Genomic DNA, 22,792 nt, shown 5'->3' with positions numbered 1-22,792 from the left:
CTCCCTTCCACTGTGTGGTTCTGGGGATTGAACTCAGGTCGTTAGGATGGCAGCAATCGCCTTTACCCGCTAAGCCATCTCTCCAGGCCCTGTATGTCTTCCTAATGTAAGTGTTTAAGTTCTATGCCCAGGCACTATTGTGCTGTACCCATGAGTGCTTGTTCCTTCTTTTTGTTTTTGCACATGCTCAGTCACTGCTCTGCTGACGTAGCCCCTGGTGCTTCAGTTTCATCGAATTCTATTTTATTTTCATCGCGATGTTGAAGTTCATACATTATTTAGAAGTGCTTAAAAATTTCAAAATGTCCAGCATTTTTCTTTTCATAATTAACTTTTCATCTCATTACCTTGGGGTTGAAGAACATGGCCTGTAGGATTTTCACTCGGTAACGATCAGGCTTCCAGCAAGGGCAATCCTGTGTACTCAAAAGTATTCGGACTAGAGAGATGACTCCATGGTTAAGGGTGTATACTATCCTTACAGAAGACCCAGCTTTCTTTCCCAGCACCTACACTGTGCAGCCCACAGCTACTTATAACTTTAACTCTAGGGGATCCAACGTCTCTGAGCTACATCGGCACCTGCACGTAAGAGCATGTGCATGTACACACACACACACACACACACACACACACACACACACACACACACACTGAAAAATAATAAAACAGGGGCTGGTGTGATTGCTCAGTAGTTAAGAGCACTTGCTGCTCTTGCAGAGGACCCAGGTTCAGTTCCCAGCACCCACATGGTAGCTAACAACTAACCGTAACTCGTTACAGTGGATCCGACTCTCTCTTCTTATCTCAGAGGATACTAGGCACATACATGCAGCAAAATACTCATACATATAAAATAAAAAACATGTATCCTTAAAAAATAAAATAAAGGATATACTTTCTCTTTGCTTCAGGGTTTTATGTTTATTAATTCAAGCTTGTTAAAATTTCTATATACTTAAATTTTAGAAGAAATCAAAGTTTTGGTGGGAAGTCGGTGGCACACGCCTTTAAATCCCAGTGGTTGGGAGGTAAAGGCAGGTGGATCTCTGAGTTCAAGGCCAGCCTGGTCTACAGAGTGAGTTCCAGGACAGTCAGGGCTACAAAGAGAAACCCTGTCTTGAAAAACAAAAACTTATTGTTACTATTGTGTGTTTAAGGTGTGTGTGAATGCAGTGCCAGCACACACTGACAGTCAGAGCACAATCTCATCCAGTCACCTCTCCTTTTTCACCAACTCTGGTCATCTGACTCGCCCACTTCTAACCACTGAGTCACCTCTCCAGTTCCAACTCTAGATGTTCTGAAAGAGAGGGTTTCCAGGCTCCTCTTGTCATCCCAAACCCTCATTCTAGCATCTTCTTCATGGATTCGATGCCTTGTGGACCTGAACGTGCCCACAGCCTTTGGGTCACCTCATGTTTGCTTCCTGAACGTACACCAATCAACAGGAATGGGAAAGGCGTGTGTTCTTGCCATATACAGTACACGCCACGTGGCTACAATTCTTAAAGGGAGGCTGGACACAGGAATACACACCTAATAAGTCATCCCCTCCAACTGTTCTGATGTTCACTCTCTAGTCTCCAAAGAAGGAAAACGCATGCCATTTGCTTTTTAACTAAGGAAAAGTTTTATTTAAACTGTGCAATCAATCAGTATGTAGACAGCAGTTTTCATAAACATTTTGGCATTTAAACTTTTATTCACTTTTTGGCATGACCTGTAGGGTAGAATACAAACTACCCGGGATAGTGATCGGATACTAGGAAATATTTGCTATCATGCTAGGAACAGAAAACAAACCCACATCGTTAAACAACATATGTTTTAAGAAGACATTTAAAAAATACATTCAAAAATCAAGACAAACATTCACCCTCTTCATGCGATGGAGTCTGCAGAGCTGGTCCCCTGAGTCAAGTAGAAATCGAATGTAGCTCAACTCCACAGTCCACGCTGAAGCTGGCAAATGCTGCCCTTACAAGGAAGCAGAGAGTGGCAGGACCCAGAACACCCACTACAGAAAATAACTTAACTGGTTCCCACACTTCATTAAATTCACATCTTTGAAATAGAAAAAAAAAATCCTACACGTACAGACATCAACTTTTGTTCAATGACAGTAACAGACAGACAGATTTTCTTAACACCTGTCCCACACGGGCTAAGGCAACGTCTGTGTCCAGGCTTACCACCAGGAAAGGGTTTTAGTTCAGGAAAGGAACAGATAACACAGAATGTGGCAAATAAGAAATTCTATGACAGCAGGAAGAGTAGCTTTGTTTTTGTTTTGTTTTGAAGAGAGTTCAATAGGAAAAGTAACATTCTTTCTAAAGTTTAAGTCAAGAATGTATTTATCAGAAACTTTAGGAAACCTGTAAAACTCTGCAGGTCATCGAAGGAGCGAAGCCTGCTGATGCAAACAAGGAAAGAGTGCATTTGTTAAAAATGGAAGATGAGGTTGGGGGGGTACACCTTTAATCTCGGCTCAGAAGTTATGTTTAAGACACCTAGCTTTTCTGTATTGAACATCTCCTCCTGGCTAGCATCCTGTGAATGGAAACAGCTTTGTCTGCTAAAGAAATCCTGAATATCAGTCAGGGTAGAATTCGAAGTCATCCTTCAAAACTGAAAGGAGGCCAGCTTAAGATAATCAGAAATTAGAACGAACTAGAGCTTTGGGGTCTAAAACATCCAGGAAAAGAACAACTAGAAGACGAAGCAGGTGGGAAAGTTCAGCACATCCTAGGAGCTACACGTGCTGACGGAGCGAGGCGAGGCAAGGACCACGGGAAGCTTCAGAGCTGACCAATTAGAAGGTGGAATATCCGTCACTGTTTAAGTGAAGGCAGAAACCAGGCTGCAAGGCAGTACATACCAGTGTGTTTTGGAAAGAAAGCAAAGGATGACTCTGCCCTGTCTTGCTCATCTCTCCAGGATCCCTTATGTGTTGAGTCCTTTCCTCCGCCCTGCTCCAGTATTATCATTTGAAGAGAGAAAAAAAGGTTTCCAAACTTTCTGATGAATCCAACATAGTTGGAGGCAAATATTTAAGAGATTTTTTTCCCTCTGAAAACATAGATAAGATCTGGAGTGGAGTTAGGAGCCAGGCGATGGTAGCACACGCCTTTAATCCCAGCATTTGGGAGGTAGAGGCAGGTGAATCTCTGAGTTCAAGGCCAGCCTGGTCTACAGAGCGAGTACCAGGACAACCAGGGCTACACAAAGAAATCCTGCCTCAAATCCCCCACTTCAAAAAAAAACAGTAAAAGAAAAAAAAGTTGAATTGGCTTTGAAGGGGTTTTAGAGACAGATTTTAATGCACTTTGAACAAACTAGAGGGCCTATTTTTTCCAGTCTTTGACATTTTAAAGGTGCTTCCAGGGGAAAGGGAACATCAGATTTGCTATATCTTGATAACCTAGTTCCATGCTACGGAGAGGAATTCCGCAGAGTGGACAGATCTGTAGTAGGAGAACAATGACCACCCAGAAGTCTACAGAGGAACCCTCAGAACCTGTGAGAATCCTACAATACACGACAGAAGAAACTAAGGACATCATCTTGGACGAAGAAGGCCAGAATAATCTAACCAAATGAATACTCAGAACCAAAGAACCTTTCTTTCTTGGGGTCAGAAAAAGAGAAGGAGAGGGGCTATGCTGCTGGTTTTGAAGAAAAATGAGTTCACAGTCTTTAAAAGCTGAAGAAGACAAGGGACCGGCTTCTTCTCTCGGCTCCCAGGGGGAGTGCAGCCCCCTTGGCACCTTCATCTTCTCCTATAGCTGGGGTGATGGATGGCACACACCTGTCATCTCGGGAGTATGAGGCAGGAGGAGCACCACCAGTTCAATGCCAGTCTGGTTTCCATAGCAAGTTCCAGGATGGCAGAATTCCAAAGCAAAAACACTTCCTCAAAAAGAAAAAGTTCTGACCTGCAGAGTTGTAAGACAATTAGGTGCCGCTGCTTACAGACACTAAACTAGTGATGGTTTGCCGGGAAAGCAGCACAGAACCCACCTGGTAGAAAAGCCTGTAACACACACTGTATTAGCCTGGGAACTCACATCCTGAGCATAAGCAACCCAGCACAGAACCTACGGCTGCCTTCTAAACATCAATAAAATCCACAATTAGATGAACGGCTGTGCATGGCGGTCTCCAGAACCCGCCGCTCTGCGCTCACAGATCGCAGGGGTGACTTCTGACTTCAACCCAAGCAGTTTTATCAGAGACGCACGTAGTAAATGTTCAGGCAGGAATTATGCAAAACATATTTTCTGGTTGGCCTCAGAAAAATGACAGCTTTTGACAATACAGTTCAAACTTTTGTCCCCCCACATCTGGTATTCCAAATGGACATCTGCTATGCAAGTGTACAGAAGCGAATCGATCACAACAGCCACTGACCGACCCATGGGCGGTAACGTTTCCTGAAATGACACCCCTCGCCTTGTTTGGGTATGCACAGCAGGCAGGACTGGACCTCAGATATCTGCCTACTGCGATTAATCAAAGGAGTGCACCATGCTACCATGATCGCTTTTGAGGACACAAAGAACTCTTTCCAATGGTGTCTTCCTAAGGTCGTCAACAGTGCTCCTGAGTCGTCGGCCATGAGCCTTTTCAAAAATTATTTTTAAAAATTTTTTTTCCAGAAGCCCTCCAGAAAGCACAGACATGATGCACACACAGTCACTGCCACATGGCTTGCGTGGCTTGAGTTTGAGGTAATGGCAAAAAAGCCTGAAACATGTCACCGGCATCTAAACTCTTGGTACTTTTCAAAACATCATTTAATAGATAAATATGTCCTTTATAAATATCTAGATTCTACATAAAAAAAAGTCATTCTCTTCACCCAGGTTTCCATTTGAGATTAAAGCTCAGCTCCTTTGGTGCAATGAAAACCTTACAATTTAGGAACCCCATTTTAACTCAAAGCGCCGCCCACCCAAACAGTGGCTCATTTCATTTGCCTTCCTCCAGCTGCCTGAATAACCAGAGAATGACTTTATGTAGGAATGCAGACTATACAGGCAGATTTAGGGGCTCCCACGTACCCAGGGACAGAGGAGCCTGATGTTCTATCTGGTGACCGTCACACTCATGGGGCCTTATGGAAGAAGCACAGCATCATTTAGCAAAAATATCCCTGTGGCTGAACCAGTGGATTTCACTGAAAACCTGGACACAGAGGAGAGGGTCTGGAGAGATGTTTCATTAACATAAAAAACAACAAATAACAGTTCAATGTACAGCTAAATTTCCATATATTCAGAGGTAACCTTAAATATCTTTGGTTTTAAATTTCTTTTTAATTTGCTGATATAAAGTACTCGAATAAAAACACTGATAAATACCAATATAACTGTATTGCCTTTAACTATGTAAACTTAGCTTTTCGTCTTTTCTTTTTGCCACTAAAGCTAGATTCCCTATCTGCTTCTAAATAAATTTATTTTAAATCTGCTCATCTTTACTTACAGGCTAAATTATATATTTTAATGGTCTTTGGTATGAAAATACTGATGAGCAGTATACTGTAATATCTGACATTAAAAATGACAGGCAGGTTATCAGTACTTCTAGCAAATATGTCTTTAGGAAATGAAAGTTACCAATTTGCATACCAGCTTATCTGGAGTTGAAATATGATGAAGTAATGGTACCATAAGAAAGAAATGATAACCTTAATATTTTAGTTAGAATTTCGTACTTCAGACTTCAAAGAAGCTTGCTTTCGCCAAGCCAAAAGCCTCTGTTGAACATTAAATACCTTATTCCATGAGATCAAAATATTTATTCTTAGTGATAAGATTTGTTTTTTTCCCCTCCAACAAGCAATTTCAAAAATTTGAAAAAACATTAATACTATAAGAGTTAAAGATTTCTTCACTTGCTGAAGGGGAAAAAAGCTACAGTGGAAATACTTTGTAACCATCTGTTGGCAAGGAAACTACAACTTATTTTAAACACTCTGGAGACAGTAAGGTAGTTAATATCATTAGTCTAATTATCTGTAACTATCAATATAAACCCTATAGTTTAGGGTTAGAAATTACTTGAAATTGAGGCTATTTATAGCTGCGTCTAGTGAACTTGATTATAATAGAAATTTCATTTTTCTACTGGAAATTCTTTGGTAACAGGATTGTGACAGAAATGTCTGCATAACAATAGAATGAAAAGGCTAAAAAATGAACTAGCAAATAGCTATAAGCTAAAAGTCTACTGTAACTAAGGGCCGATTCATCAAAACACAGGGCACGTTCTTCTGGGACAGCATCCCCTCAGACCCTTTCAGAGGACCCAGGCAGAGAACACAGTTCAAATGCGCATGGCCCTAAACCTGAAGTGTCACCTTTACATTTTGTTTGCTTTTGAAGATTGAAAACAACCGATCCCATTATACCTCTTCATTTTAGATACTGATAGACATTGGCCCACATACGTAACTACGAACCAAACAACACCATACCCTGTCAGTGCGCCCGCCCATGCGTCATGAGCTCAAGAGAAACAAAAACAAAACAAAACAAAATTCCCTGAGTACAGGAAAGAACAATAACACTAGAATAACTTTAAAGAGAGGTAGTATAAACAGGAGTGCGAAGGCAGGGGAAGCCCTTTTTCTAGACTCCCATCATTTACCTAAAGCTCTGCTTTTTCTTTTCTTTCTCTTTTTTTTTTCTTTTCCCCCCATTTTGCTGAAAAGCCCACAGTGAAAGGAACAGAACTGCGCTCAGAAGTGGCAGCCGTGGGTCAGGTTCTAAGCATGCCCGAGTTGGTACAAACCTTAGAATCACACAGTAGGGCCATCAAGGGAGACGAGAGCATGGTGATTATCCAGCAGGTCCCTTGATTTTAGGGCTCCATTTGGCAGGACCTGTCCCATCTGTGCAGGGAGGGTTTCAAGGGGAAAACCCACAGAGGGGCCTTCTTTTAAAATGCAACTCAAAATCCGTTTCCAAAAACTTGGGGGAGGGTAAACCCCATGATTCTAAAAGGCTATGGACACGCCTCTCTTTCAGGCATCTTTTTTTTTTTTTTGTCCCTCCCATGTAGCTCAGCACAGGACTTGTTGCCTCATGGCTGAGAAGGCCTGCTCTAAGGGCTTGCTGACTTTAAACCAGGCAGAGGATGAACTCACTCCTGGAGTTAGTGGGACAGTAAGCCAAGAGGTTAGCCACCGGGTTGGTGGGGTACAACATCCCCGGGGCCAACCAGCGCTTCCAAAGGAGAACAACGCTAACAAGGTGCCAGACAACGTTAGAGCTATTGGTGAGAGCCAAACTTTGTTAAGGCAAATTTTTGGTACCCTTTTTCCTAAACATCTTCATGAATATTAAAAAGGTATAAGGCAAAATTTTTCATAAAATATCCTGGAAGGCACTGCTATTACAAAAACCTCAAGTTCGTCTTACTTTCTATTGCTTTGTGTATCTTCATTCTCAATACTTCATGACATTTCTTCGTCCCATTTGAAGCCAAACTGGGACTTTTTTTTTTTCGAGACTGGGTTTCTCTGTAGCTTTTGGAGCCTGTCCTGGAACTAGCCCTTGTAGACCAGGCTGGCCTCGAACTTACAGAGATCCGCCTACCTCTGCCTCCCGAGTGCTGGGATTAAAGGCATGCGCCACCGCCCGGCTGAACCATTCAAAAAAAAAAAAAAAATCCACTTTTCTATATTGTGTTTTGCAGCTAGCTCGGAAACTCTGAAGTTGTTCTGCAAAAGAGACAGCGCAGCCCTTGACCGACTGTGGGGCCAAAGAGAAGGTGGCTGAAGGCAGGCTGGTGTGGGCTGGAGCAAAGGATTCCTGCTCTGGCGCTCCAATCCCAACAGCCTGGCAAGGATATGATCTCTATGTGCTACGGAATAGTTTGCTTCTCCAAAGAGAAATCTTTGTTTCATTCATTCAAATAAATATAGTCCCGCATTTTCTCCTCACAGCCAGAGGTCACAACATTATTCAAATCATGCAGGTGTTACAGCTCTAAAGAAAAAAAAAAAGAAAAAAAAAAAAAACAGAGCTTCAGATCAACATTCTTCCTCGTCTTGCCATCGGACTCCTCAGTCACACACGTCACACACACAACGGACACACGGCGGCGTCACTAGGAAGTCCTGCTGGCTACGCCGCCGCCGCGAGAAGCCAGCACAAAAGGAGGCAGCACAGTTCTTCCGAGTCCGCCAAAGCAAACTGAGGTAGCTATTCAGCAGAGGGCTCGGGCAGTCTTCCCTCCGCTCCAGTGATGCATCTTAGAGCCCAGTCAAGCATCTTGACTGCCCTTTTTCACATTGTTGACAATTGAAACATTCAAAATTCGTGCGCTTAAAAATAATTAAAAAAATGTTTTTAAAAGATGAAAAAAAAAATAAACGGTAAGACATCACGATTTTAACAAAAGGCTTTGGCTCCCTGTTCATTGTCCTTCGAACAGATGCTTGTTGTGAATCCCTGAGCATGGCTGTCTAGATGGGAAACCCCTCGGCTGCAAAGCACGGCCCCGCGGATTCTGGTGGCTGTGGGGCCAAGGTGGAGGTCTGCTCCGCTGGCAAGGGCTCTGCAGGGTCTCCGTGCTTCTTCATGGCACCATCTCCATCAGAATCGCCACCGGCGAGAGAATTCGAGGTGGGGGGTGTGCCACTGATGACCGAGGACAGGTGGATCTCATCATTGGACTCGTGGGAGAACCTTCCAGAATCCCCCGTCTCGTGGCTGCCCACACTGTTGGCCGAATGCTCAGCATCAAGGGCAGCACCAAAGGGTCTTGGGAAGCTGGTGGTCTGGCCTGGGGAGCTGGGGGAGTCTTCCTCGCTGATCAGCACAGTGGTGCCTGGCTGGTAAAAGCACACGGGCTGAGTGAATCTTCTTGGAGTCTGGGCAAAAACAGATGAGGGAGCAATGAGGCCGCAGCTAGTTCACGTGAGGGCACGGATAAAGAGGTTGCCATTGTGAACAACTGTTTGCGTCCCTGGTTCCCACCGACAGCGGGGAGGATTTCTGAACTACTATACCAACTGAAAAGCTACAACCTTCCTCGGTGGGGCTGGAGAGACGGCTCAGTGGTCAAGACCACATCCTGCTCCGGCAGAGGACCCGAGTGTAGTGCCTAGCACCCAACATCAGGTAATTGACATGTCTGTAACTCGAGCTCCAGGTGATCCAACACCCTCTTCTGGCCTATGTACGCATGTGCATATCTCTACTTAGGTATACACACGCATAATTAAAAATAAAAATCTAAAACAAACAAACAAACAACCAAAAAACCTTGGTTATTTTGATATAAGCTCATGTCCCTCTCTTTTCTTATGGTCCTCACACTCTACTGAAAACCACATCTCTGATGACTGTCTCAACTGTCCTTTTGGCTGTCACTCAACATGGCTCTTCACTGTCAGAATTGAACCACGTCGGTCAAAGATTATTGACTTTCATGTTCTCATTTTGCTCTTACTTCTAATTATAATTTTTATGTCATAGACAGCAAATGATTCTCACATGGGTGAATTACCTGCTCAACTTTCATTTTCTTAGTGTCTTGGAAAAAAAGCCACTTTTTCTTGGTGTTGTTTTTAACTATAGGACCATAGCTATTGATGATCAGGTCAGTTCCTCCCTGAAGAAACAAAGAGAAAATATCTCAGAATTAGAGATTTGATTTCATTGCAGGAAGCACACAGAGATTTTAAATGTCTAAAGGAAACAAAGGTCACGTACGGCACCTCTTGTACACAGGAGCAAACACATTCAGGACATTTGTTTGCCATCAAAATCACATCAGGGCTGGAGAGACGGTTCAATGTCTAAGAGAACTGGCTGTTCTTCCAGAGGACCCAGGTTTAATTCCCAGCACCCACATGGTGGCTCACAACCATCCGTAACTCCAGCTTCAGGAGGTCCTATGCCCTCTTCTGGCTTACACACATACCGGGCACATACATGGTGCTCAGACATATGTGAAGAAAAAATAGCCATACACATCACAAGAAAAACATACATCAGGCTTATTTATTCTTTGTAAGACCAGGTCTCACTGTGAAGCTCGTGCTAGCCTGAAGCTCACTGGCTTCCTCTCCAGACTCCTGTGTACTAAGGCATGACAGGAATGCACTCCAACGCCTAGCCTGGTTCACTCTGTACCTACCTCCTAACCCTCTCTCTGACATGTTTTTGTTATAGCAAGCAAAAGTATGGAATTATGACAAGATATCAATGATCATTTGTGCATTTGTTCATTATATTCTCCATTCAACTTTCTTTGCATGACTGAAATAGTTTAAAAGCAGTCGAGAGGAACAATATCCTGGACTCAACATTCACCCAAAAGTAAGGTGTCATTTGCAGGCCAACCAAGGGGACCGGCCAGGCCTCCAGCTGTTCTCCGCTTCTTTGACTTTAGATTCTGCCTCTTTCTCCCCATCTTCTCCTTCATTTTGTTTCTCCCCTACCTTTTCTTGTATCTGCTGCCAAACTGGTAATAACAGAACCACAATATATACTAGTATTTGCCAATTTTGGACTCTAGGGCCAAGGACAAAGTCCACTTGTATGAGGGCTGGTATGAAGGAAGCCCTGGCTTTGATCCCCAAGAGACAGAAGCTGATGAATTAGTTCAAGGCTAGCTTTGTCTGAGTAGTAAGTTGCAGTCAGTATGGATTACATGCCTTCAGGAAACACATGCATGTGCATGCGCACACACAACCTTTTAGATTTTATGTCCTATATTAATTGAAATAAGTTGAATAGGGCTTGGTTTTTTACTTATAAATTAAGAGCTAAAAGAGGCTGCAAACAACACAAATGCAACAGCAAAAATCAAATACCTTTTAAATGACTATGTAAAATTAACAGAAACTTGCGGGCAGGAGAAATGACTCAGCAGGAGAAAGGCACCTGCCACAGGTCTGATGACCTGAATTCAAGTCCCAAACCCCACCCAGCAGGAGAGAACTTACTCCCACAATCCTCTGGCCTCCACGTGATCACCATGACATACAAACACCCACATACATCAGAAACACAAAATAAAGAAATGCAAGAATTAATATCCATGCTCCTAAAACTTGAAAATGTTTTCGTCATTGTTGACTTCAGGAAAGGGTCTGTGAAGGAAGGCTGATCACAGGGAGAAACCTCTTCCACATGGGGTTGGCTCTGCAGGATACGTGTGTGTGTGTGTGTGTGTGTGTGTGTGTGTGTGTGTGTGTGCTATGTCATCGTCTTTTCTAAGAATCCTTTAACAATCTACAAAGCCTTCTTTGCTGAGGCAGTGGACACACACTCCTAGCTGTGGGTGTCTGCAGTTAATGGTTCGGAGAAGCTATAGGAAGAATGTGACGAAGCAAGACAGAGCCACAGTGTGGTGTGCACCTTTTACCCTAGCACTAAGGAGACAGAGGCAGGTGGATCTCTGTGAGTTTGAGGCAATTTGGTCTACAGGGAGAGTTCTAGGACAGCTAGAGCTATATAAAGAAACCCTGTCACCGAAAAAACAAAGCAAAGGAATGTGACCAGACACAGTTCTAGCTGGTGTCCATAGTGATTTAACAAGCCTTGACAAAGACATGAAGTAGCGCCCTCTATTGACACTTCATTGTAATATCTACTTCCTCAGACCATCTAGAAAAGGCTCTTTGGTGTCTATGCAGATCTTTTTGCTTGTTTGTTTGCTTGCTACTTATTATTTTTTAAATTTTATGTGTACAAGTGTTTTGCCTGTGTGTATGTATGTGCACCATGTACCTGAGGGGGTCAGAAGAGGGAGTCAGATCCTTTGGAAGTAGAGTTACACAGGAGGTTGTGAGCCACCATGTGGGTGCCGGGAATGGAACCTGGGTCCTCTAGAAGAGCAAAAAATGCTCCTAACTTCTGAGTCATCTCTCCAGCCCATGTCTTTCTTATTTATTAAAAAAAAATATTCTTTTGAGGTGACACAGATGGTTCAATGGTTAAGCACACAGACTGCTTTTTCAGAGAACCAGGGACAAATTCCCTAGACCCATATGTTAGCTCATAACTATCTGTGACTCCAGTTCCAGAGGATTTGATGCTCTCTTCTGCCATCCTTGGCACTGAGCACACACATGATGCAAAGACAGACATGCAGGCAAAACACTCACACACATAAAAGATTTATATAAAAGTAGATTCTAAAACCTTCTTTATAACTGGTGTGCGCTAAGGATCAATACAGGCAACCATCAAACTCAAGGTAAAATCATTTAATAAAAGTGCTGGTGCTGGGCTGGAGAGATGGCTCAGTGGTTAAGAGCACCGCCTGCTCTTCCAAAGGTCCTGAGTTCAATTCCCAGCAACCACATGGTGGTTCACAACCACCTGTAATGAGATCTGATGCCCTCTTCTGGCCTGCAGGGATACACGCAGACAGAACACTATACATAATAAATAAGTAAATCTTAAAAGAAAAAGTAGAGGTGTGTGCAAGGAAGCCCGAATTATGACAATAACTAATGATGGGGATCCCAGCTCCCCCAAGCCCTGTCTAGTGTGTGTCTGTCCCCACTCCTCCTGTATAGTCCATCCTGTTCTTTCATGTGTCAACTTCTCCCCCAAACCATGGGTGGATTATATAATTATGATCAACAGGATCATAGGTTCCTATGATTTGATTGATCGTATGATACGATCAACAACACACCCAACACACATTCCTGGTAAGTTAACTTCACACGAGGAGAGAAGCATTATGCAGTGTACCTTCGCATCAATGAAGCTGCTCGGCATCATGGGTACCAGGGACTCTTCATTCTCTGACACTCTCTCCAGGTTCTTCCCCACGTCACTCCCCACGGCTACAGAGGCGCTGGCTCGGGTTAAGGGCTGGGTTCCATTCTGTGTTGTCTTGGAGGCAGATGACTTCCTGAAATATTAGTAAGGAAAGAAAGCCTTCTCATCTCATGGAAGATATGGGCAAGTGTACCAAATGTGGCATTTAATCATAACCTTACTTTATTTTCTTTTATTTGAGACAGTAACTTGTGTATCCCAGACTGGCCTCAAACTTGTAGAAGAGAATGACTTTGAATTTACTTTTTTTTGTTTTTTAAAGATTTTACATTTATTGCCAGGCGGTAGTGGAGCATGCCTTTAATCCCAGCATTTGGGAGGTAGAGGCAGATGAACCTCTGGGGGTTCAAGGCCAGCCTTGAACAAATTCCAAGACAGGCTCCAAAGCTACACAGAAAAACCCTGTCTTGGAAAAAAATTTACATTTATTTATTTACTCTCTGTGTGTGTGTGTGTGTTTGTGTGCATACGTGCATATGGACATGCACATGGTCACGTGAAGGTAAGGGAACGACTTTCAAGACTCAGTTCACTCCTACCATGTGGGACTGAACTCTGGTAGTCAGGTTGTGGACAAGCACCTGTATTCACCGAGCCATCCTGAACCATCCACTGACCCTCTTGACCTTGATCTTTGTGCATCCGCCTCCTGCGCACTACCAGTACTACCGCGAGAGCCACTGCTGACTATCTGCAGTGCTGGGAATGAGCCCAGAGCTGCACGATCCGAGCTGAGCCCTCTGATAACTAGAGCTGGCTCCTCAGCCCACAGGTTTGGAAGCAAGGGGCTTCTTCAATGCCTATGTCTCAGATATCCTTGGAATACACATCCTAGATCTTTAGCATTGCTCACTGCTGTAGTGTTTGTGACTCGCCTGACAGCTGATGGCTAACATGTCTCTATTTACTGCATTAGCCTGTGATTCCGGGCGCTTGTTCCGTGCCTCCTTGGTGACTAACGCATGTCTGCTGCCACTTGAACATGAGATCATGAGGAATCCTCTGGGGAAGGCATGTGCCGGATCAAGTGTGCCATTAAAATAGACACAAAAGCAAAAACCAACGGCTTAAGGAGACTTCTCATTTTCTCAAAATGACTCAGAAACGCAGAAACCAAGTTCTCATTTAGGGATTTTTATTGGCACAGCAGTTTTTTGTCCAAATGGCAGGAAAATGATGTCAGTGTAAATTCAGCACATTCTGAGCTATAAAAACCCCATAACATTACACTCCTTTTAAGGAGGAAAATAACCCAGTTGATTCTACAAGGCCTTGATTTCAATGCGTTTCCTGCAGCTGCTGTCATTTAAATGTCTTTAACCATTATAGCATCTCTTTCTTTGCATACACACGTGTGTGCGTGTGGCATGCATGTGTGTTCACATATGTATGCATGTGGAGAGCTGAGGTTGACCCAGGTGTCAATCACTTCCCACCTTACATTTGCGGCTGAACCTGGAGCTCACCATTTCCACCAGACTGGCTGTTGAGCTGCAGCCGTTTTCCTGTCTTTGCCTCTTGAAAGCTGAGATGATAGGAAGGCACCACTCCAGGATGGCATTTGTGGGTTCTGGGATCTTTGGTTCTCACACTTGGCACTTTACCTGTGAGCCTACATCAGCAGGGTTTCTCTGTGTTGCTTTGGAGCCTGTCCTGGAACTAGCTCTTGTAGACCAGGCTGGCCTCGAACTCACAGACATTAGCCTGCCTCTGCCTTCCAAGTGCTGGGAGGCCTGCGCCACCACCACCCCGCTTACATCAGCATCTTTACAAGGGAAACATACCTGGCTTTGCTTCGGTATATCAAGATGAGAACGCAGATGAGGATGCAGGTCAAGGCTATGCCAACGCCCACTGCGATACCCGTCATTGACTTCTGGTCCAGATGGTAATAACCTGCATAAACTAGAAACATGGCACGTTTACTCAATCAGAAGATGTTGTAGGAGGCCACTTGTTTGCTCCTGGCTACTCAGTCCCAAAATAACCACAAAGAAACTGTATTAATTAAATCACGGCTTGGTCTATTAGCTCTAGTTTCTTATTGGCTAGCTCTTACATCTTAATTTAACCCATTTCTATTAATCTGTGTATTGCCATGTGGCTGTGGCTTACTGGCAAGGTTCTGTCCAGCATCTGTCCCTGGCAGGGCTACATGGCTTCTCCCTGACTCTGCCTTCTTGCTCCCAGCATTCAGTTTAGTTTTCCCTGCCTAGCTCTGTTCTGCCCTGCTATAGGCTCAAAGCAGTTTATTCATTATTCATTCGTTAATGAACCAATAAAAATGACACCTATACAGAAGGACTTCCCACATCAGGAAGAAACAACCACATTTCACATATATGGTTGCTTTTCTGTGATTTGTCTTTATCTCACAGGGAAAGTTTTGGCTCTCCTTCTAAACAGAAAAGTCATGAACTGATTTTTGTCAGTGATTACAGAAGTCAATTTATTTTCTAGTACTGAAGATCGAGACCATATTTAGACAGCATACTATTATATCAAACAATGAACACCAATCTAGAATTTTATTTATTTGGTTTTTCTTGAGATAGGGTTTCTCTGTGTAGCAGCCCTGGCTGTTCAGGAACTAGATTTGTAGACCAGGCTGGCCTCAAATTCACAGAGATTTGCCTGTCTCTGCCTTTTGAGTGCTGGATTAAAGGTGTGTATCACCACCACATGGCAAACTTATTTATTTTTAAATATTATTTTTATTTTTTTAATTTACGTATGTGTCTGTATGTATGTACACACATGGGCAGTGCTCACAGAGACCAGAATACAATCTCAGATCTCCCAGAAGCTGGGACCCAAACTCTGATTTGGTTTTACTAAATTGACTACCTCCTTCCTGTTCTTTTTTAAATTTCTGTATTGTATTGTTTCTCAAGACAGGGTTTCTCTGTGTAGCCCTAGCTGTCCTAGAACTCACTGTGTAGATCAGCTTACATACATCTGCCTGCCTCTGCCTCTGGAGTGCTGGGACTAAAGATGTGTGTCACCACACCTGACCCCTTTCTCTTCTTAATTCTGCTCTTCTTGCTTTCTTCACACCAGCCACCGAGCGAGTGCTCCGTGGTTCCAGAGTCCCTAACCTGTGTTCAGCTGGTGGCTTCTCTCCTGAAAGCTGCCCTCTATTTCTCCATAGGAAAGCAGAGGGATGCATTCAGTCTGGACCCCAGGGGGCACTGGCTCCCTTTAGACTGAGTAGACATTAAGAGTCCTGAGTGAGGGTGGCTGCTTAGCCACATTTCCCTCCTCCCAACTGTTTTTCTGGGTAAAAACAACCTTCTGTCCGGGAGAGTTGTTTTTCTTAATAAAAGCCAGGCTCCTCCCAGCCTTGGAACCACAACCACCTCTGCTGTGGTTTCCTCAGAAACTCCCAGGATGCTCACGCCCACCAGTGGGCAGCTCATCCAGCTGGGAGCACAGAGGTCTGGGAGCACAGTGGTCTGGGAGCACAGAGGTCTGGGAGCACAGTGGTCTGGGAGCACAGAGGTCTGGGAGCACAGTGGTCTGGGAGCACAGAGGTCTGGGAGCACAGTGGTCTGGGAGCACAGAGGTCTGGGAGCACAGAGGTCTGGGAGCACAGAGGTCTGGGAGCACAGTGGTCTGGAAGCACAGTGGTCTGGGAGCACAGAGGTCTGGGAGCAGAGGTCTGGGAGCACAGTGGTCTGGGAGCAGAGGTCTGGGAGCACAGTGGTCTGGGAGGACAGTGGTCTGGGAGCACAGAGGTCTGGGAGCACAGTGGTCTGGGAGCACAGAGGTCTGGGAGCACAGAGGTCTGGGAGCACAGAGGTCTGGGAGCACAGTGGTCTGGGAGCATAGAGGTCTGGGAGCACAGAGGTCTGGGAGCACAGAGGTCTGGGAGCTCAGTGATCTGGGACCTGAAAGTTCATTCGGAGGTGATTTCCCCTCTGCCTTCCAGGACCACAGAAGAGAGCCACGCAACCCAGAATCCCCAGAACCCCACCAGCAACAATCAGCAAACCAAGTGCAGCTAAGGGGTGCGGCCACCGTGGGAGCTGACATCAAGGATTAGGGAATGGAAACAAAGTGACAGTGGCAGCATCCAGACCTTTGGCATCAGAAGAATCCAAACGCTTGGGCCTCTGGTTCGACGCTGAAGTGTCCTTGGGAAGGACAACCAGCTCCACAGAATTCGAGAAGGGCCCTTCTCCCACCTCATTGGATGCAGATATCTTGACAATGTACACGTTCCCTGCCACCAGGTTTTCCAGGAGAGCCATGGTTATTGCCCCTAGAAACATACAAGTTAAGTAAACATTTAAAGTTACACAAACATGGACCAACATTCAAGAAGTATTTTTCTGAGGATACATTTAAAAAACATATTTTTTTTTTCTCCTGGGGGTCTGGAGAGATGACAGCTCAGCCATGAAGAATCTTCACTGATCTTTCAGAAGACCTGAGTTCAATTCCCTGCACCCACATCGTGCAGCTGGCAACAACCTGTAACTCCAGCTCCAAGGGATGTGATGCCCTCTTCTGAACTTCACAGACACCACACACATGTGGCATGCACACAAACATAAATAAAAATAGAAATAAATCTTTTTAAAAAAATCTTTTTCCGGACTGGAGAGATGGCTCAGTGGTTAAGAGCACTGACTGCTCTTCCAGAGGTTCTGAGTTCAATTCCCAGCAACCATGTGGTGGCTCACAGCCATCTGTAATGAGATCTAGTACCCTCTTCTGGCATGCAAGCATACATGGAAGGAATGTTGTATATATAATAAATAAATAAATCTTTAAAAAAATCTTTTTCCTACTGGGCAGTGGTGGCACACGCCTTTAATCCCAGCACTCGGGAGGCAGAGGCAGGCGGATCTCTGTAAATTTGAGACCAACCTGGTCTACAAAGAGCTAGTTCCAGGACAGGCGCCAAAGCTACAGAGAAACCCAGTCTCGAAAAAACAAACAAAAACCAAAAAACAAAGAAAAAAAATATTTTCCCTGATTATGAGTGACTTTCTATTATGGGTCATTTGGAAAACACATTCAAATACAGATACACTGATAATTCCATTTGTTGACATTTTAATTATTTGCATGTGTGTACAAATGTATGAACACACAGTTTTTCTCTGTTTGCTTTTTCATAAGCAATTTGTTTGGTTTGGTAAGGGGCTAGGATTGAACCCAGGTTCCTGTGCATGTAAGCAAGCACTCCACTATGGAGCTACATCCACACCATATTCACCTGTGCACTTGCTTAATGTCTCCACTTAACACTGTGCTGTGCACATATAGACATCCCATAAAGACCTCTAAACGGTGTTTTAGGTGAAGGTTTTTGTTTGTTTGTTTTTTTAAGATTTGTTTTAGTTTTAATGATTGTATAAGTGTATGGGGGTGGGGTAAGCACATGTGAGCGCAGTGCCCACAGATGCCACAAGGGGCATCAGAACACGCCTCCCCCCCCCCCCCCCCCGTCCTCGCCTCCCCCCCACCCCACCTTCCCAGAGCTGGCGTTATAGGCAGTTACCAGCAGCCCTGATGCAGGTTCAGGACACTGACCTTGGGCTGTCTGAAGATCAGTTTATTTTCATAGCCACTGAGCCATCTCTCTAATCCCTTAGAAGGAATTCTTTAAACACCACACATAGTTTCGTTTCACTTGAATGAGTACTTAAAATGTAAGTAAGTTTATTTTATACTGTTTGTTTATATTGTGTATGCCTATATAACGTTTTACTCCTTATATACACATGACATGTAGAACATTTAATTATGGCCATTTCAACACATAAAGAAAGAAAAGCACATGTAATGAGCCTGGATCAACAGTTATAATTAGACTTGAGAAACCCAGTGTAAGAAAAATGTTCCAGTGTAAGACCAATCTTTCTTTCCTAATTATAATTGTTTAAACTACTTAGGGAAACAGCTGTTTTAGATGATCCTATTCTTCCTTCTTAAACAGGAGCAGGGGCTGGAGAAATGGTTCAGCAGTTAAGATTAGGTTTTGCTCAAGCAGAACACTTAAATCGCCAGCACCCACAGGAAGAGGCTCACGACTGCTTACAACACCAGTTCCAGGGGATCAGAGCCTCTGGTCTCTGCAGGCACCTGCACTCACAAGCGCATATCCCACAAAGGCACACATACATGCACATAAATAAAATAATTTTAGCTGGGCATAGTGGTGCAGGCCTTTAGTTCCAGAACCCTGGAGGCAGAGGCGGAGGCAGGCAGATTTATGTGAGTTTGGGGCCAGCCTGGTCTACATAATGCCAGTTCCAGGACAGTCAGGGGTACACAGAGAAACCTTGTCTCAAAAAAAAAACCCAAAAAACAAAAACAAAAAACAAACAAACATTTTTTAAAAATGTGGCTGGAGAGATAGCTCAGTGGTTAAGAGCACTGGCTGCTCTGCCAGAGGATCTGGGCTCAATTCCCAGCACCCACATGGCGGCTCACAACTCTGTGTAAGTCCAGTTCCAGGGGCTCCAATGACCTCTTCGGCTTCTGCAGACAGGCACCAGGCATGCAAATAATATACAGATATATGTACAGGCAAAACATCCACACACATCTAAATAAAAGTAAAAAAACATTAAATAATAAAAAATATTTAAGTGCGAAAGAACACAAATGTTTTCCAAATGTTGAATGACCATGTTTCTAAAACAAAACACAGGTTTCCATGGGAACCACAGAGGCTGACGACCCCTCACAGGTTAACCCTTCTTAAAACATTTTGTCACAGGCCGGGCGGTGGTGGCGCACGCCTTTAATCCCAGCACTCGGGAGGCAGAGGCAGGCGGATTTCTGAGCCTGAGGCCAGCCTGGGCTACAAGAGCTAGTTCCAGGACAGGCCCTAGAAACTACAGGGAAACCCTGTCTCGAAAAACCAAAACCAAAACAAACAAACAAACAAAAACCATTTTGTCGCATTTCTGTTGCCTATGTGTGTGATGGCATGTATGTGGAGCCCAGCAGGCAGCATACAGCAGTCAGTTCTCCCACCAGGTGGGTCCCAGGGACTGAACTCGGGGCTTGGAATTGCCTACAGGGGCTTTACCCACTGAGCCATGCTGATCTGCCTGAGAGCTGCTTCTCTCCAAAGGTCTTCATTGTCGGAATTCACAGAAGATGCTAAACTTTTCCCCTGTGAGGGCCACTAAGGGTTTCTATTTGAACCCTGTGATTTATCTCTGCATTTAAAGTATTTCTCTTTAAGAAAGCCAACCATAAAGCTGTCCCAACACCGCCCAGTACACAGAGACACCTGGCTTTCCTGGAGTGGGGAGGGAGTGTTCTCCTCTTCCCCTGATGCAGAGGGACCTACAACAGCCTCATAAGGCTTACAAGGGCTCACTTCAGTCAACTGCAAAGCCAGGGCTGGCTTTTCTGGAACTCTTACAAGGGTGTACCTCGGAAGCAAGGGAAGTGAGGGCGTTCCTATAGCTGAAGCCCTGATCTGCGGCCACTCTGCAGGTCACACACAGTGAGGAGCCCAGCCACTAGTGGCAGTGCCAGGAGCCCAGCGGTGCTTGTTTTTATGGTCTCTGGTTTCAACTTGGCCTGAAAAGAGTGTGAGTTACTTGAATAACCCAATTGCTAAATAAACACACAAAGCCCTGTTTAGAAGCAGGAAGACACTGTACTGTGTACCTTGGATGCAGGCAGAGAGGCATTACAAAACAAAGATGGACCATGACAAGTTAAAACTTGCTGGAGGGCCATTCCAATTTCTTCCCAAGAAGAAATGAAAATCATGCTCCCATCCTATCATTAAATATATTTAATTTTGCAAAATGCTTGGCAAAAACCTAACATTATCAAAAGCAAATTTTTCATTTAATTAAAAAAAAAAGTTTGTCCGGGAGTGGTGTCACACGCCTTTAATCCCAGCACCTAGTAGGCAGAGGCAGATGAATTTCTGTGAGTTCTAGGACAGCCAGGGATACACACAGAGAAATCCTGTCTCAGAAAAAAAGATTTTTTTTTTGTTGTTCTATAATAAAAACTCTCATGTACCCCAGGTTAGCCTCAAACTCCCTATGTAGGCAAGGATGACCCTGAGCTCCTGACCCCCTTGCCTCCACATCCCAAGGCATGCACTACCATGACCAGTTTTAGCCAGTGCTGGGGATTGAACTCAGGACTTCATGTAAGCTAGGCAAGCATCCTACCAGCTGAGCTACAACCCCAGCCCAAGTAATTTAAATTTTGTAAGTGAATCAGTAGTATATGTAAACACATTCTTTCCACCCATCGAAAATGATTTCAGTTACCAAAAAGAAAGAAAGAAAGGAAGGAAGAAAGAAAGAGAAAGAAAATGTTATAAAATTCTGTTTCCTCATGAGCATATGAAGCTTGTGTGTGGAGGTCAGAGGTCAACTTGTAGATGTCTGTTTTCTCCTTCCACCATGTGGGTTCCAGGCATCAAACCCAGGAAATCAAGCCTTAAAGGCAAGCATCTTCATCTTGCCAGCCCATTACCACAATTATTTTGATTCGGGGAAAAAAATTAAATTCTTGGTCTATTTGGTATACGAATATACATTATGTGTAAATTTACACATATTAAAGATTGTCAGCCAGGCAGTGGTGATGCACACCAATCTCAGCTCTGGGGGTGAGGGGGTGGGGAGGGGTAGAGACAGGCAGATCTGCAATTTCAGGGCCAGTCTTGTCTACAGAGTGACTTCCAGGACAGCCAGGGCTACATAGAGAAACCCTGTTTCAAAAAATGGAAAAAAAAAATACCAGATATGACAAAAATCCTTATTTCCCCATTGTTTCCTATGCTCTTTTCTTTCTAAGACTGCTGTGTTCAGACACAAAAGACAGTTTTCCATTTTAAGGCTTTCTTTATTCCAAGCTGTGTCCCTTGCTTTTTAAGTAATTGTAGGTTGACTCCTTTGTATTTTCTCTTTCAAAACCAGGCCTCAATTGCTTTTTTCTTATATTATTTACTTGTTCTTTCTGAGCCGCAGCATTAACGCTAAAGAAAAAGAAAGCTCTCCACATGTAATGAACGACAAAAGCTTTTCACAAGAACGTTCCTGGAAATCTCACCAAGCGGCGAGCGGATCATGTTTTCCTGCACACAATTATGTAGTTAGAAAGGTTTGTAGAGATGCAAAAGCCTGCAATTACTGTCCGCGTCTCCATGGAGCCAGAAATGAGGTAGGATATTCATTTCTGAGCTCTTTCTCAAACTCTCGAATGGGTCAATTTGAAAACAGGCAGAGGAAATTATTGTCTCCTTTTAGAAAGGTGAGAACGAAGAATTCAAAGCTACGTGCTCAAGCGGCTCCTTATTAATATTTATGTCACCTCATTAAATCAGGTCTGTCATTTGGTCAAGTGTTGTGTCAATAAACCATCTTGGAAACGACAGACAGAAACTGAACTGCTGTGGTGGGGGGAGGCGGAGTGATGGCGTGGTAGGGGGAGGAGCAAAGGTGCACTGAGGGGTGGAGCAATGGCGTTGTAGGGGGAGGAGCGATGATGCAGTGGGGGTGGAGCAAGGGCTCATAGGTTAAAAATGTTGCTCTTCTAGAGGACCCAAGTTCAGCTTCCAGCACGCATGTCTGGTAGCTGTGTCAGTCCAGCTCCAGAGGACTCAACACTGTCCTCTGGCACTGCACACATGTGACAGGCAAACCTAAAACAAGACACATGGTAGGCCCCAAAAGAGGCAAAGAGGTTAAAGGGGCTTGCCACCAAGTATGACAAACCAAGTCTGATTCCCAAGGCTCCACCTAGCGGAGAGAAGCAACCCCTCCATGCTGTCCTCTGACCTCTCTACCCCTGCTGCCACCCCCAATGTTTATTTTTATTTTTTAAAGAACATAAGCTTGACTGATATTAAAGAGCCCCCAGCGGGTTTCCACCTTTCGCATCCCTGAGCAGCCCGAACTGTCACGCTCACGCGCGTGGCCATGTAATTTACTGTATCTAATGGGACAGCAGTAAATGTGACACTGCCA

At 44.2% G+C, this 22,792-nt stretch overlaps 1 protein-coding gene across 1 annotated transcript in view; it reads right to left on the bottom strand.

The window, feature by feature from the left end:
* Positions 1-8,479: 8,479 nt before the first annotated feature.
* The window catches only part of Prtg (protogenin), a 108,010-nt gene continuing 93,697 nt past the window's right edge, over positions 8,480-22,792 (bottom strand). The window contains exons 16-20 of the mRNA XM_038323834.1: positions 16,903-17,085; positions 14,606-14,726; positions 12,732-12,894; positions 9,526-9,630; positions 8,480-8,887 (exon numbers count right to left, since the gene is read on the bottom strand). Of these exons, the coding sequence (XP_038179762.1) occupies positions 8,480-8,887; positions 9,526-9,630; positions 12,732-12,894; positions 14,606-14,726; positions 16,903-17,085 (980 nt within the window). The remainder of the gene's footprint in view (positions 8,888-9,525; positions 9,631-12,731; positions 12,895-14,605; positions 14,727-16,902; positions 17,086-22,792) is intronic.

This window comes from Arvicola amphibius, chromosome 3 (genome assembly GCF_903992535.2).
Source record: "Arvicola amphibius chromosome 3, mArvAmp1.2, whole genome shotgun sequence".
In the NCBI taxonomy this organism is placed as follows: Eukaryota; Metazoa; Chordata; class Mammalia; order Rodentia; family Cricetidae; genus Arvicola; species Arvicola amphibius.
The sequence above is the reverse complement of the archived record's forward strand: the minus strand, read 5'-3'. Positions and strand labels throughout refer to the sequence as shown.